Source organism: Mercenaria mercenaria, chromosome 18 (genome assembly GCF_021730395.1).
Source record: "Mercenaria mercenaria strain notata chromosome 18, MADL_Memer_1, whole genome shotgun sequence".
Classification (NCBI taxonomy): Eukaryota; Metazoa; Mollusca; class Bivalvia; order Venerida; family Veneridae; genus Mercenaria; species Mercenaria mercenaria.
The window spans coordinates 63,825,598-63,839,260 of record NC_069378.1 but is presented as its reverse complement, the minus strand read 5'-3'; the positions used below and the strand labels follow the sequence as shown (position 1 = coordinate 63,839,260).

The window sequence follows — 13,663 nt, the reverse complement described above, 5'->3', positions numbered from 1 at the left end:
AGACAATGACAAAATAGCTTATTCAGACACATACGTATATTAGTACCATGAACAATAATGAAATTGATAAAATTCAATGAAATCAATTGAAACTACATGTGTGCCCATTCCTGAAAAGTAATTCATATTAAAATTTGTTCTATTATACATCAATAATCAACGCTACAATAATTTAATAATATCGTTTTGAGTTGAATTTCCTCAAGAAAACAAAATATTTGTCCGTTAAACAAAGCTACAAACTATTTGCACAACATTATAATGTGATACTTTAACTTCACGTAAAAAAGTACTCCTCAAGAGTAAGCCGCTTCTGATAACTGACAATGTAAATTATGCGTAGTATATTCACATTGTCAGCATAACAAATGCAGCAATATTTTACACACATATTAGTTCAGTAAAAGGCTGATCATTGAATAAATAAAATTCAAAAATCAAATCATCAACATGAAAAGTATTTTCTGCACATATTTGTAAATGGAATGCAAAAATAAGAGAAACCTGCAAATTTCAGACAAGAAAACATATATTTAGCATTTGGCATGAACATACATGTATTATAAAATTACATCTGAAAATCATGAATATGAGTTGAATGTTTCTTCTTCTTGTCTATTCTAATGGCAAAATCATAAGTTCAATGTAAGAAACAAGTATCTATACAAATAAAGTTAAAATGAGAAAGCATATTTCTTAAGCATATAAAACGAACCGTTACATGAATAAAAAAAAAATATGTTGTTCTGATATAATACAAAATTACAAACAGATAAACATACAATCATTTACATAAATAAATCACTCTGTCTATGTTTTTCTATGTGATGTTCTAAAAACACCACAGAATAAAGACAGACAATTTGAAATTGCATGTTCTGATAACATGTTAAAACAACATCATCATCAAATTTGTTGTCCCGCGTATCGACATGGGCCATATGTACATTTCATATGCATTATGATTAGTACATGATTCCTAGATGACAAATTTGCTTCATTTCCGCAAAATATCTCAGGTAAATGAAAACATAAAATGACTTTTTGAATGCGCAATAAAAAAAATCTGAAGGTCTTTTCTACTATAAATATATACTGATATTATACAACATTAACAAAATTAATTATCATACTTTAATTTTATCATTTACTAAATTTAAGATAATGTTACTAAATCTAGTAACGAACACTGTGAGTAATGAATATATTTTCCATTCATATAATTATACCATAAAAGTAACTTAAATATCAGTTTTGGTTTAATATCAATTAAAAATATCCTCGTTTTCAAACACCTGAAATTGAATGGAAGTAGAAAAAGGTGCAACCTTGTCAAAGTTACATTCACTTTTTTTCTCCTCTTTAAGAGGTATGCATTCATATAGAGTATAAAAAGCACTAATATCTTATTATTAAGAACCACATGCTCATTGTTATGTATTTAGACAGTACACCAAAATGGACAACTGTTTTCTGTTTTCATTTTCATTGCAGTTACATTTTTGAGTTTCCATCTTATCTCTAACTTTAGTACATGATCGTCTATCGATCATTCATGTATTAAATTTATATAATTTTTGTTTTGAGGATTTTCTTAATAGCATTATAAGGGGTCTTCTGGATACGCAATATGTAGCTAATTACATTGTATGATTTACTACTCATTATTAATCGCGATGAGTCTCATTATTCTCGACGTTTGTTACAAACAATGTATTTCTTACATATGTTGCATACGTATTTCAAGTAAGATGCTGTTAATCAAACTCCGAATTTTGATTTGTTGAAAATCGTGTAGGAAACCCGTAAGCTACTGGACGGTAATGTTTTAATCATAACATTCTCGTCATAATGATTACACATAATGTCCTCTCTGAAATGTGGAATATATTACAAGTGTATAGTTTAAAAATATGATTTTGAATTGTCATTTCAGAATAGCAGATGCCAGTGGCCATTTGAAATTTATATGCCAGTAAACAAAGTGGGGATGTGAGTGTGAAGAGTAATTGTAACACAATTGGATCGACTAAGCTATATTTGGTATCTGATATGTTATCGTATTGAAATAATCACATTTTAACGGTCATCTCTCAATTCTGGGTTATGTGACAGGGTAATTTCTTATAATGGAAGCCCACTGGAAAATCAATAGCTGTGCCTTAACTTTAATGGTCACATAATATGCAAGTTCAAGTATTCAACATTCATTTCTTGCTGAAATAACGCTTAGTCAAAGGTAGTAAATCAACGTATGAACATATTGTGAGTTATGCAATGTATGCATAACAGAAATGTTCAACCGAATTAAAAAGATGTAATTCTATCATTTTGTATGTACTTGTACTTTAATAAGATATTTCCAGTAAATCATTAAACTGATAGCTGCTGGATACGTTTCAGCAATTCTTCAAGTTTTGCCATTTCTTTAACTTTAATCAGTTTGCACCATGATTCCGGCATTTCATCTGGAGCTTTTAAGCTATAAAGTGCGGCGATTTCATTCTTATATCTTATAAACAGGTATTTCCAAAAGCTCTTTTCTTCTGCCAACACATCGGACGAAATAAACCAATTTTCAATGTCCTTGGACAACTGGCCATTTGCTCGAACAAATTCTTGTTCTTCCCAGCAGTTAGATGAAGCTAATATATTGCCAGGTTCAGACTTATTTCCTAGAAATCCTGTGGGCCGATGCATCAGAACTCTATGGTTTTCTTCGTGATTTTCCTGCCCAATGCAGCACAGTTCTCCACAAAAAGGACACTTTTCTGTGCATCCCTGCAAAGCTCCTATCAGGATCTGGACTGTTTCATTTCTCAGTTTGTAATACTCAAACTCTTTGACCGAATTACTGACCATATTGCAAAGCTTTGTTTTTACATTCTCCCCACCTAACGTGTCAAGCAATAGTTGGATAACAGTGTCTCGATCGCTGTTTTCGATTATATCAAACTGATATTGTTGAATATCATGTATTTCAATGTACGAAGAAAGGGATGCTTTTATAATTTCAACACACTGCTCCATCGCATTCGCTGCATCTTTTCTTCGTTTTTGTGAAATTTCATTGGCTTTGCCTTGTATTTTCATGCAGATTTTCTGTACATTTTCTGAAACGTTGTTAGCGATGATATATTGCATCTGACTAAGTACATCGACATTGTCTATCTGATACAAGTTATCGAATATATTAGAAATAAACTTTTGAATCACTCCCTCAGGAAAACGAATATATTGCAAGAGCATGTGTTCATTTTCAAAGAAATGTTTCCAAATATGCAGTAAAAGAGTACGTTTTGTATCCAGACATCGATATTGTTCTTTTAGCGTGGACGCAAGATTTCCAGGTAAATTGTTTATGATTGATCTACAAATTTCTTGTAGAAGTACACCTACCAAACATTTAACTGCATCCGAAGCAGTCTTGTTTTCTCTTAATTTTTCGCGACATCGTGTCTTAAAATAATGTTCTGCATTTTTCACTAGCTTATTCGTCTGCAATGGCATTTCTAAATCTACACTTTGTACGCGAGATATGAACTCTGAACACATTGTTATTGACAATTCTATTTCAAAGGTTGGTTTAATAGGCAACTTACAGTTATATATATCTTGATGGGTTCTTGTGCGTAAAATTATGTCTTTAAATATTCCGGGATGATATGTTATTTCCCTTTTTCTGATCTGGTTTACTATGTTCTTTACGAACTGCAATAAGTCATCAACAAGTTGATTAGCTGTTTTCTTAAAAGTCTGCCAGTTTTTAGCAACTGCCTCCAACACATGACACGAGAGATTTCTGTCTAGAAATGTGTTTATATCTCTTTCTGCTAAAGGGAACGTGTTCAGTGCTGCATCAACCTTTGACCGGTGTATTTCGAACAGGGTATATATGCAGTCGATCGCGTCATCTTCATAATCAATTTTTGTACTGAAATTATCGTCTGTCCATATTTGATCAAGCCATTTCGTAAATAATGCTTCTATTGCTACGTCTGTTTCAGCATTTTCATCTAGATCTTCTTTCAAATGAGTGTCTAAAAACAAATCGAGCTGATTTAGAGCTGTGTCGTCGCGTAACAAAATATCGAGGTCTTTTTGTCTAACCCTAACATGACGATCAAACTGGGAAAAGCATAACCGTTTACATTCTTTTATGTGCATCTGCAAACGTTTCTGGTAAGAATCTTTTAGTTTCCAAACCATGTGTTGCAGAACGTGTTCAGGAATTCCTTCGAACAGCTCGAAACAATTTTTTTCCGTTTGTTCTTGTATAATAGTATTCGACGTCATTCGGTAACTATTTTCGATTTCTTCGAGGTCTTGTAATGAGTCGCAGTTAGACAGTTCAGTCAGATAATCTGTCAGAATATTCTTTAATTCTTCCCTTATTTTCCACTGTAACTGACATACTCGTTTTTCCATTACCATTCTTGCTTCTGTTTCTAATACGTTTTTAAATTCATATACAAAATTGTCTGTCTTTACAGCATTCCAAAGATTACCAGTATAACGACTTAATTCTTGTAATGTTCTAACAGGCTCCCCATCTGACAAAAGTTTCGATTTAAGCTGCATTACAGCTTTGCTGTATCCGCGGCTGATAATATCCATACTTTCAATATATTCAAACAGAGGAGGGAAATAATCAATATCCTGTGTGATATTAAAACGTATTATTTCATTAAAACGCTTTTTTGATACTTTCTCTATATCACACGCCAATTTAGTACATTTATCTAAAACACTCTCTAGACCACATGCTTGCTCCAACAATCTCCTTTCGTTACATATATCTACATTATGGTGCAGTAAACGACATTTTGGATTAAGTCCAACTAAATCCATTCGTAAAAAAGCATGCACTGCTACTTGTAGAACGTCCTTTAGATAGGATAGGTTCTCACCCATGATGTTCAATATTGTAACATCTGAGAGGCCAATAATAAACGTTGCAAGAACTCTTTCGTCCTGTTCTCTCTGGCTTGATTCAGCTAACTCATATGCAGTTGAAAACATACCTTCGGTGTCAACAATTAAAAGGTAATCGGCGAAACATTGTTTAGGGCATTCTAGTTTTGAAACTTTTATTAACTGCATACACGCCCCACGTGTGCATCGCCCGGAACCAACTGCAAAGTGGGTTCCAAACATTGTATTAAGTAGAGTAGATTTTCCAGAGCTTTGAACCCCAAGTACTGTTATTACTTTTATGCGTACATTTCCGTGGGTTTGCTGCAATTTTGAAAAAATGCTTTGGACCCATTTTATTGGTACGTGTTTCGTTCTTCCGTCCATTATTTCGACCTGGTACCCGAGAAGCAGTAATTCCGCTGCAGCTTCTGTTGTCTGAGATAGAAGGGCCTTTAAAGCGTTATCGTCATTCAAATTTTGTGATACAACAGTTTCATATATTTGTCCTAGTTCTCTTGTCACGTCCAGCAACGATAATGATTTATTAGACATAGTGTCCTCTATTAATTTCAGTTCCTCATCTATTTGCCGTGCGTTTAATTGGTCAAATTTTCGCCTATTCAAGAGGGAAATGTATTTTTCTTGATATCCAGTCTGATTTTTGTGTTTTGCAGATTCTAGCAAGAAAGTAAGACTCTGAAGAAAGACACCGATGTCAGAACTTTTGAAATTGTTTATGTAATCCATGAATTGTTTTGCTTTTTTTATATCATTTTTCATTATCATAGCAAATTGTTTAGAACGGAGGTTATGCATTTCCTTTTGCAGGTTTTGTCTGTATATTCGTACCGTCATACCATCAGGTGTTTGTCTCAATCTATATAACTCTGATTCTGCCTTAGACCAGTTAACACATTCTTTGCCTTGTATTGGAAAAGCATTATTGACATTATTTTGTTCAAAGCCTTCGATTAATATTTTAGAAAAAGTTTCTGCTTTCTCAATAGGTGCTCGAATTTCATCAACATCTATCGGAAAATGATTTCTTGCATTTTGTTCTAATTCATCAATTGAACAGGTATCATTTGTTTTGTCAATATAATCAGACATCTTATCACAAACTCAGACCGTACACTTCCTTTGAAAGCAATAATTTTATGATGAACTGTAACTGTAGATGAAATGCTATTTTTGATAATAGCTATATTTTCGCGATCTTCTTCATCCAGATCCGTGAATACAATTAATAGGAGTTCACATTTTAGCTCACCATTATTCATAGCTAGAGCTTTCAACTGACCGATTTCATCGGTCTTGCAGACGACTATGAGAACATTACAAGACAGCTTAAGAAAATTTGTTTGATCAGTGTGTTCTTTGCAGTTTCCGCGAAGATTAAGATATATGTGATGGCCTCGACTTGCGTTAAGAACTGGTGCTGCCTCTATCAGTCCTTTACATATATCAGATTTAACCTTTGTACTACCTGCGCAGTTACGGTGGAAGAAGGAACTATGTATTTTCTCAGATCTACTTAAAATCATATTCATTATATGTGATTTAGAAAAATCTTGGCTGCTAAATCGTATTGCACCGATAACCTTGATATTGAGGAAATGATCAGTAAACTGAACTTTTTTGCTTCCATCTGAGTAACCGAATTTTGAAATGATAGTTTTAACTGGACGTAGGTATATGAAAGGAGGTTCGAGTTGTTCAGTTTTAATCACAAAAGGAAAAGCATGTTTGCATCCCCAAAAATACAGAACCAAATCCTGTCTGGCAACATGATCACAACAGAAGAACACTGCTGTTGAAATGTCTAAAGGATGAACACCTTCTTTCGGTTCCCCGTTAATTTTTGCTTCTCTTCTTCTTCTTTCTTTAAACCCATATCCCCTACGAGAAGTTTCAAAATACCTACAGCTATTATCATAATAAGTTAATTTTGAAATGAAAGTATTACATTTTTGGGCTGATGTAAACACTTTTTCTTCTTTATCGGTTAATTGTCTAACAGAGAGCAAGAAGTCATTATTAAGTTTTCCCGGAAAGTAGTCCCAAAGGCCTATATCCAAAAGCAACTGTTTTAAATCCATCTTTGTACCATTCACCAGGGAGTCTGAAAAAAAATTAATTAAATATGAACCTACATTGTTGTGTTTATATGAATAGCATTATATTTCTGATATAATTCATTGAAGAATTTTTTCAACTGATATCTTCTGAAGATACCTTTAAAAGGCGTCGTATCATTTTGCAAAATTTCAACAAAATATTAAGAACATATCTGAAATCTATACACTTGTCAGTTGTTTCAAGATACCATTGATTCTGAATTTTTTTTTTTTTCTTTACTTTTTTTCTTGCTTTTTTTGTGTGTGTGTGTTGCTGAACGTATAAAATGTTCTTAACAATATGATGGCATGAAAAACATATGTATGATTATTTATTGTGTTTTCTTTTCTATAGTATATCTTTTTTTCGCATTCGATACGAATTAGATTTCTAGATTACTACTTGTAAATTTTCGCTTAAGATAATGTTTGTTATTATGCCATTTTCATTTCAGGGTTCATTTGATTGTAGATGGGCTGAACGTGTACTACTGCAAGGGATATAGACCATGCTTTTCTATAGCTAAACGACATAGGCTAAGCTCGGTCTCACTTCCTGTAAAAAGACCCAATTCAACTACAATAACAATGATATATTAATCTTTTTTTTTTTGTTTCGATTTTTGACATGGGAAAACCGTATTGAAACATTTTTTATGAAAATTTAATTTAAAACAAAGAATGATGGTCATTTGTCTTTAATGATCACTCTTAGAAATGCCTGCTGACCTATTAAAAAAGTGTATACATTCAGCTCATTGCGCGTTTGTCAGCTGAAGGGAAAATTAATTCAATGTTAAGTATACTCGCAATCAATCAAAACGTGCACTTAAACAAAATTAATAAACAGCTATGTTGTGCACTCTTAGTATTTAATAATGCACATTTTAATATGCTTTTCTGTCTTAAAACACTCTTACGCTAGAATGACCTCACGTAAACGTACGGTGACGTCAATGTTTTTTATTGCGGCCAAGAAAGAGCGCTACTATATTTTATCTACTGTTTTACATTAAGGGCATATAAGAATCGAAATAATTCATAGCAAAATCCTGCTTTAACATTATTTATACACTCGGGCGATAGCACACTATGAAATAATTAAGTATATACATTTTGAAATGGTGGTGACGAAAATGTCATTTATGTTAAACAGAGGTCATTCTGAATTATCATAATTTCTGTACTGTTATATACTGAATATCTGTAGTTGCTTATTCATAAATTGTGCTAATATTCACCATTGTTATGCATTCATTTGTTAATATTTTCAACACATGTTAGCACTTAGTCCTGGACAACTGACACTGTTTTCGTACTATGTATAACATTTAGTGATGATTCGTTTCAGTGCTGAAATCATAACAAAAAAAAACCAATTGCTTTTTTAACATTTACTTATCATTTTGTGTTATTTGAACTATATTAAAGTTTACATAGCAATCCAAGGCCTATTTTACTGAACAAGTGTACAGATCTGCAGATAGAACTACTACATTAGTGATTCAGAATACCCGGTAATGACTTGAAAAAATAAATTCATGGAGGTTTGGAAATTAAGTAAGGTAAGAGATAAAGTTAAATAATGTTCTTTTACTGGCAATTCAATTATCTGTACATGTATAAATAAAATAAGTGTACATATTGAAACATAAATCTTATTTCAATTTCATGGAAACTGATTTAAAATACCTACATACAGATGGACCTGAAATCCCCCTCCCCCATTGTACTTTCTATTTACATATTGATTCTTAAAATAATTGAACCGAGTTTATTAAAAATACATAATAATACGTTTGATAGACCGAAAGTTAAAACGAAACATCATTAGCCCTGAAAACGTACACAAATGTGTTGACAAGATATACAGAAATAGAAATATTTAGAATACTTGTAAATCTATACACTTATAAATAGTGAACGATAACGAAAAGTCGATTATATCTTTATTGGTAATTCAGGATTTTCTTTATAATAAATACGATTCAAAAGTAGTGCAACTATTTTGTCATGGATATTGGTTTCACACTCGATTATCCTATTCTCAATAGTAGAGTAGTACAAAAACTTAAAGTTTAATATCTTTCAAAAGATAAAATGTAATAACATACATTGACACATGACCAATATCAAATACATGTACTTTTTACTTAACATACCTTTTTTACAGTACAGTACTGAAATTATAAGGTGTTATAAAATAGAAAGATCTTTTTTTTTTTTTCAAATAAGTGAAACAATGATCTATCTATTTTATAACACCTTATAATTTCAGTACTGTAAAAAGTGTCATTAAAATCTACATCATAGAAATTGTCTTATATGTACGGGATCCTTATCGTGCCTCTCACAAACACGCGACAATTCGATAATTGCCGCCTTATCAAAAAAAAAACATACATACATGCGAGATTAAACTATTCTCACGAGATTTTTGAGTCGATTATTATCGTCTTTATTTTCAAACGCCCTACTTAATTCTCGCAATGCGATTTTGAAAATTTCCCGAAAATCAATTTCGTAATGAGAGTTAGTAAAAACCTCGAACTGTCGTTTTGTAGCAATGTCGCTTGGAAAAAAATCTGGACAAAATGAACTATATAATTTCTCCTGGGTATCATGCATTAATATAACGAAACAAATTTCTAATTAAAGTCTTTGGAGGAGTCATATCCGTTTATTAATGTTGCATCAGTAAATTATGTCCACCCTGCTATAGCAAAAAAAGTATGTAACATTATTTAAGCGGAATTTTAATTTCTCGATGCGAGAATTAAGAAAGATATACGATAGTTAAGACGATAGGTATCGCCATAAGAACTCCCGAGAATGCTTAAATGTCGAACATATATGACGTTTTAGACAATGCAACACTGCTTTGTCGCATATAAGGGCGAAAAGTAAAGTGGTACAACCAGGATTCCGTATATTCGCGAAAATGTCATTTAAATGCGTTTTTCCTTGCATTAATTCAATATTATTCAATTTGTCGAACAATGACTCTGTCGTATTTGGTCGTAATATCCTAGTTTATTCAAACTTTTTTATCATCAAAATAAAATTCTAAATCGTAAAACACAATTTGATACGAACAGCTAGAACTTTTTTTAACGTTTGGTCCAGAATGAACGTATAGCCAGAACCTTATTTCTGATAAAAACATTAATCTTAGAATTCTTAATTGTAATACACGTGTGGTGTTATTGAAATAGATATTTTGATGATTATAAGGATAGAACTGAAAAATTAATATCTACTTAACACCACTTAGTTTTTCTGGACACGTCATTTTGTTATGCGCATTTAGTCTACGAATAACTCAATGTTCAGAGATTTAAGTGACAATGGACAGATATGCAAATAATATTACCAAATTAATAAGCTATATCAACAGCGGTATAGAAAATGCTAAAGAAAATGTTTACAAAAGTGGAAATATATCACTGTAGCTTTGTCAAGTTGGTAATGAATCCCGCATCTAAGTGTAATACCTATTTCATCTAAATATTATAGCAAATATAAATTGATAATTTTACGGATTACAAAAATACTTGCAAAAGAAATAATATATTAATTTTTAATGTATGATGACCACTGTAGTTGTGTTCGTGAAACGACAAAGGATAAATATTGCACTGTTCCTTGACTAAGACAACAGTGAAATACCAAGACGACCTTTGACCCAATAGCGCTCCCATGTGTTAAAAGGCTTCATTTGTGTTTGTATAACAAGTACAAGTACAGAGTAAGGTTTACTTACCGATCAAGCCTTTGGTTATTATGAATTCAGAGAAGAAGATATTCAAGGTTTGTTTTATATTAGCCTATACCATATACATATCAAACACATGTACATGATCATTTTTGAACCTATTGCAATATTTGAACAATTACATTAGACTTTCAAACCCTAATATAAATATCTAAAAAAAAACATTTTATTTAAAATTGTTTTAAATTAGGGCCTGCTGTTTCTGACAAGAACATTTTTAAAGTGACAACTCTCCCTGACGGCCATGTTTTATGAAGTATCAAAATGATAGGAGATATACTAACATGTTTTCGTTGATAAATTCATCAAAGAGCATAAACATCACAGAAAATATCGAGAAAGAAAACTGACAATAATAACTAAACATCCTAACTATCATAACTGTGATGTTTCATTTTCATTTTATCAATACAACCTGTCATATATCTGATGAGACGACGTGCGACAATGCGATTACGTTGAACATTGTGAGGACATTTACAGTCTGAAGCTATACGAATCTAGGCTCATTATCAGTTATTCTTTTGAAGTGTCACTGAAATCCTGCAGATGGAGGACGAAACATAGACGGCGAAGGCAAAAACAATATGTCTTCTCTCTCTCTCATTGGAAGACATAAATTGTAATTATTTATATGCACGATATGTTAAGCCCAACTTTACTAGTTAATGATAATTCATTTGGGTTGAATTTGAAACAAGTTCTTCATATATATCAAACACCCCCGTCATCTCATTCTTGGTGGTATCCACCGACAAGAGGTTGTGACAAGAGAAGTTCTATTCATTTTCACGCTGAACGTCACACAAGCAAACCATTGTGACTAATTGTCATGTATTTGGTGTGACCCAGCAAAACAGCCAAATCCCCAAAACAATGCAGCATTAATGCAATAAAAATGCTTGTGTTTTAAATGGTTGTAGTAATTACACCGCGAAAGCTTAATATTCCCGTCTTTATGTTCTGTAAATTGAATTGTTCTTGTATTGCTCGTTTGGCATGCTTTGCACTTATATTTGTCCAGTTTTCTGGCAGATTATCTGGAAGTGTAAAATTGTTCTTAAGAACAGAGTATTTATTTACAAAGATCCATTTCCAAATACTGGATGGTTCACCAAAACTGTCAGAGCTTATTTTCCAGTCGGGGTGAATGTCTGTGTACTTTGAAAATGCTATCCATTTTCCTTCACGGGAAAAGTAATTTTTTTGAGCGATGTGTTGTGTACATGTTTCAAATGACAATTGTTTAGTTCCACTCCAGTGTTTACCAGAGCATCCTACTGGCCGATGTACAAAACATTCGTGTTCTCCTGGATGTCCACTTGAGTATTTACAAATTTCTCTACAAAATGGACACTCTTCAGTGCAGCCAATTGTTTTTCCAACAATGACTGTTGCGTACCGATGACAAACATCTGTCAATACATTTAAAATCTTTCTTGATAGCTTTGAACTTTTCTTATCAATAAACATATTTAAAGACATTTCAATGTTTGATCGAATTACTGGCAGATATACCTTTTTACGCCAAAAACCCATATAATGACATTTAACAATATCTGCAACTTCATCTCGTAATTCTGCCTTTGAAAGTAAAACATTTAGCACTTCCTGAAACTGAACTTCAGCCTGATCAAACACATCTAGGGACAACAAACATTTATTTGCACTGTTGCGGACAAAATCTAAAATGTATTTTTTGACATCTCTCGTTGTTACTGTTTTTTGAATCAAATAAGAAAGGTACGTGTATACGGCTTCTTTTGGTGATAATGAATATTTCAGTAATAGTGAATCTTGTTCACAAGAAACAATATACAATAAACACCACCCCAAAATTGATTGCTTCGATTCAGTTTGGAACGTTTGATTTGATTGTTCAAAAAGTGATGAGACACACTGAAATGCAAATGAAGCTATATTGCAATCAGTTTCCTTGTCTGCCACAAGCAGTAAAGCGTTCTGCAGCGCGTCAGAGCTTTCCGTCGTTTCTATGATAGTTATCTTTGTCAGCTTATGCATATATCGCTTTAAAACTACACTAAAACATCCCTCTTCGGCGTATGGTGTCAAATCTTTTACTATTGTTCCAGCAGTCGCTAAAAGCAAATCAAATTTAAACTGACTACTTATCTCTCTTTCAGGATCTACCTTTTCGATTTCCTGTCGCAATATATCTTCAGTTTTCAAAAGTATTTGTTTCGGATCTTTATACGTGTAAGTCATTTTCTTTTCTCTTATTTGCATTAGCTCCTTCTTATAAGCGACGATTACAGTTTCCTTTATGCCATTCATTTTTGCTAGCAATTCTTTGATTTTTGATTCTGAGAATTTGTGAAAAGAATGGTTTAGATGAAGTTCGTTCGTTGGTACAAACTCAAATAATGAGCTTTCTGAAACCGTGTTTTCTTCAAGAAGATTTGACTTTCTGTCCGAATGACACACTTCTTGTAAGCACCTTGTCGTATCTGTAAGGACAGACGGTTCTCTTAAATCAAGATCAGGCGATTTCGACCATTCTTTCCATGCTTCATGGAAACAATCATCATGACTAAGCAATTTCCTAGACTGGCTTTTTTTATTTATTATCTTAATAAATGTTTTATACTGGTCCGAAGTCACTAAAGGTTGATTCTGTTCTCGGTAGAGGTTAACTTGTTCAGATATAACTTCGTCATTTTTCTTTATCTCCTCTTCGAAGTTTTGCATGTAAACACGTTTCCATTGCTCAAAATTGCTCGGAACCACCTTTTTTGGTTTAGACAAAAATTCTTTCAGTTGCTTTCTAAACAGATCTGAGACTTTCTTCACTGACGTATAATACTTCTCTTCCGTTTTCCTAAAATATGAACTT

General features: G+C 32.6%; 1 protein-coding gene across 1 annotated transcript; it reads right to left on the bottom strand.

The window, feature by feature from the left end:
• Nucleotides 1-2,373: 2,373 nt before the first annotated feature.
• On the bottom strand, nucleotides 2,374-5,469 carry LOC128546009 (interferon-induced very large GTPase 1-like). Its single transcript, XM_053529905.1, has one exon. It carries the CDS (start codon nucleotides 5,467-5,469, stop codon nucleotides 2,374-2,376), a length of 3,096 nt encoding a protein of 1,031 aa, XP_053385880.1.
• Nucleotides 5,470-13,663: the final 8,194 nt, after the last annotated feature.

Coding starts and splice junctions, on each gene's coding strand:
- LOC128546009 (XM_053529905.1), bottom strand. CDS start 5,469: ATGTCTAATAAATCATTATCGTTGCTGGACGTGACAAGAGAACTAGGA.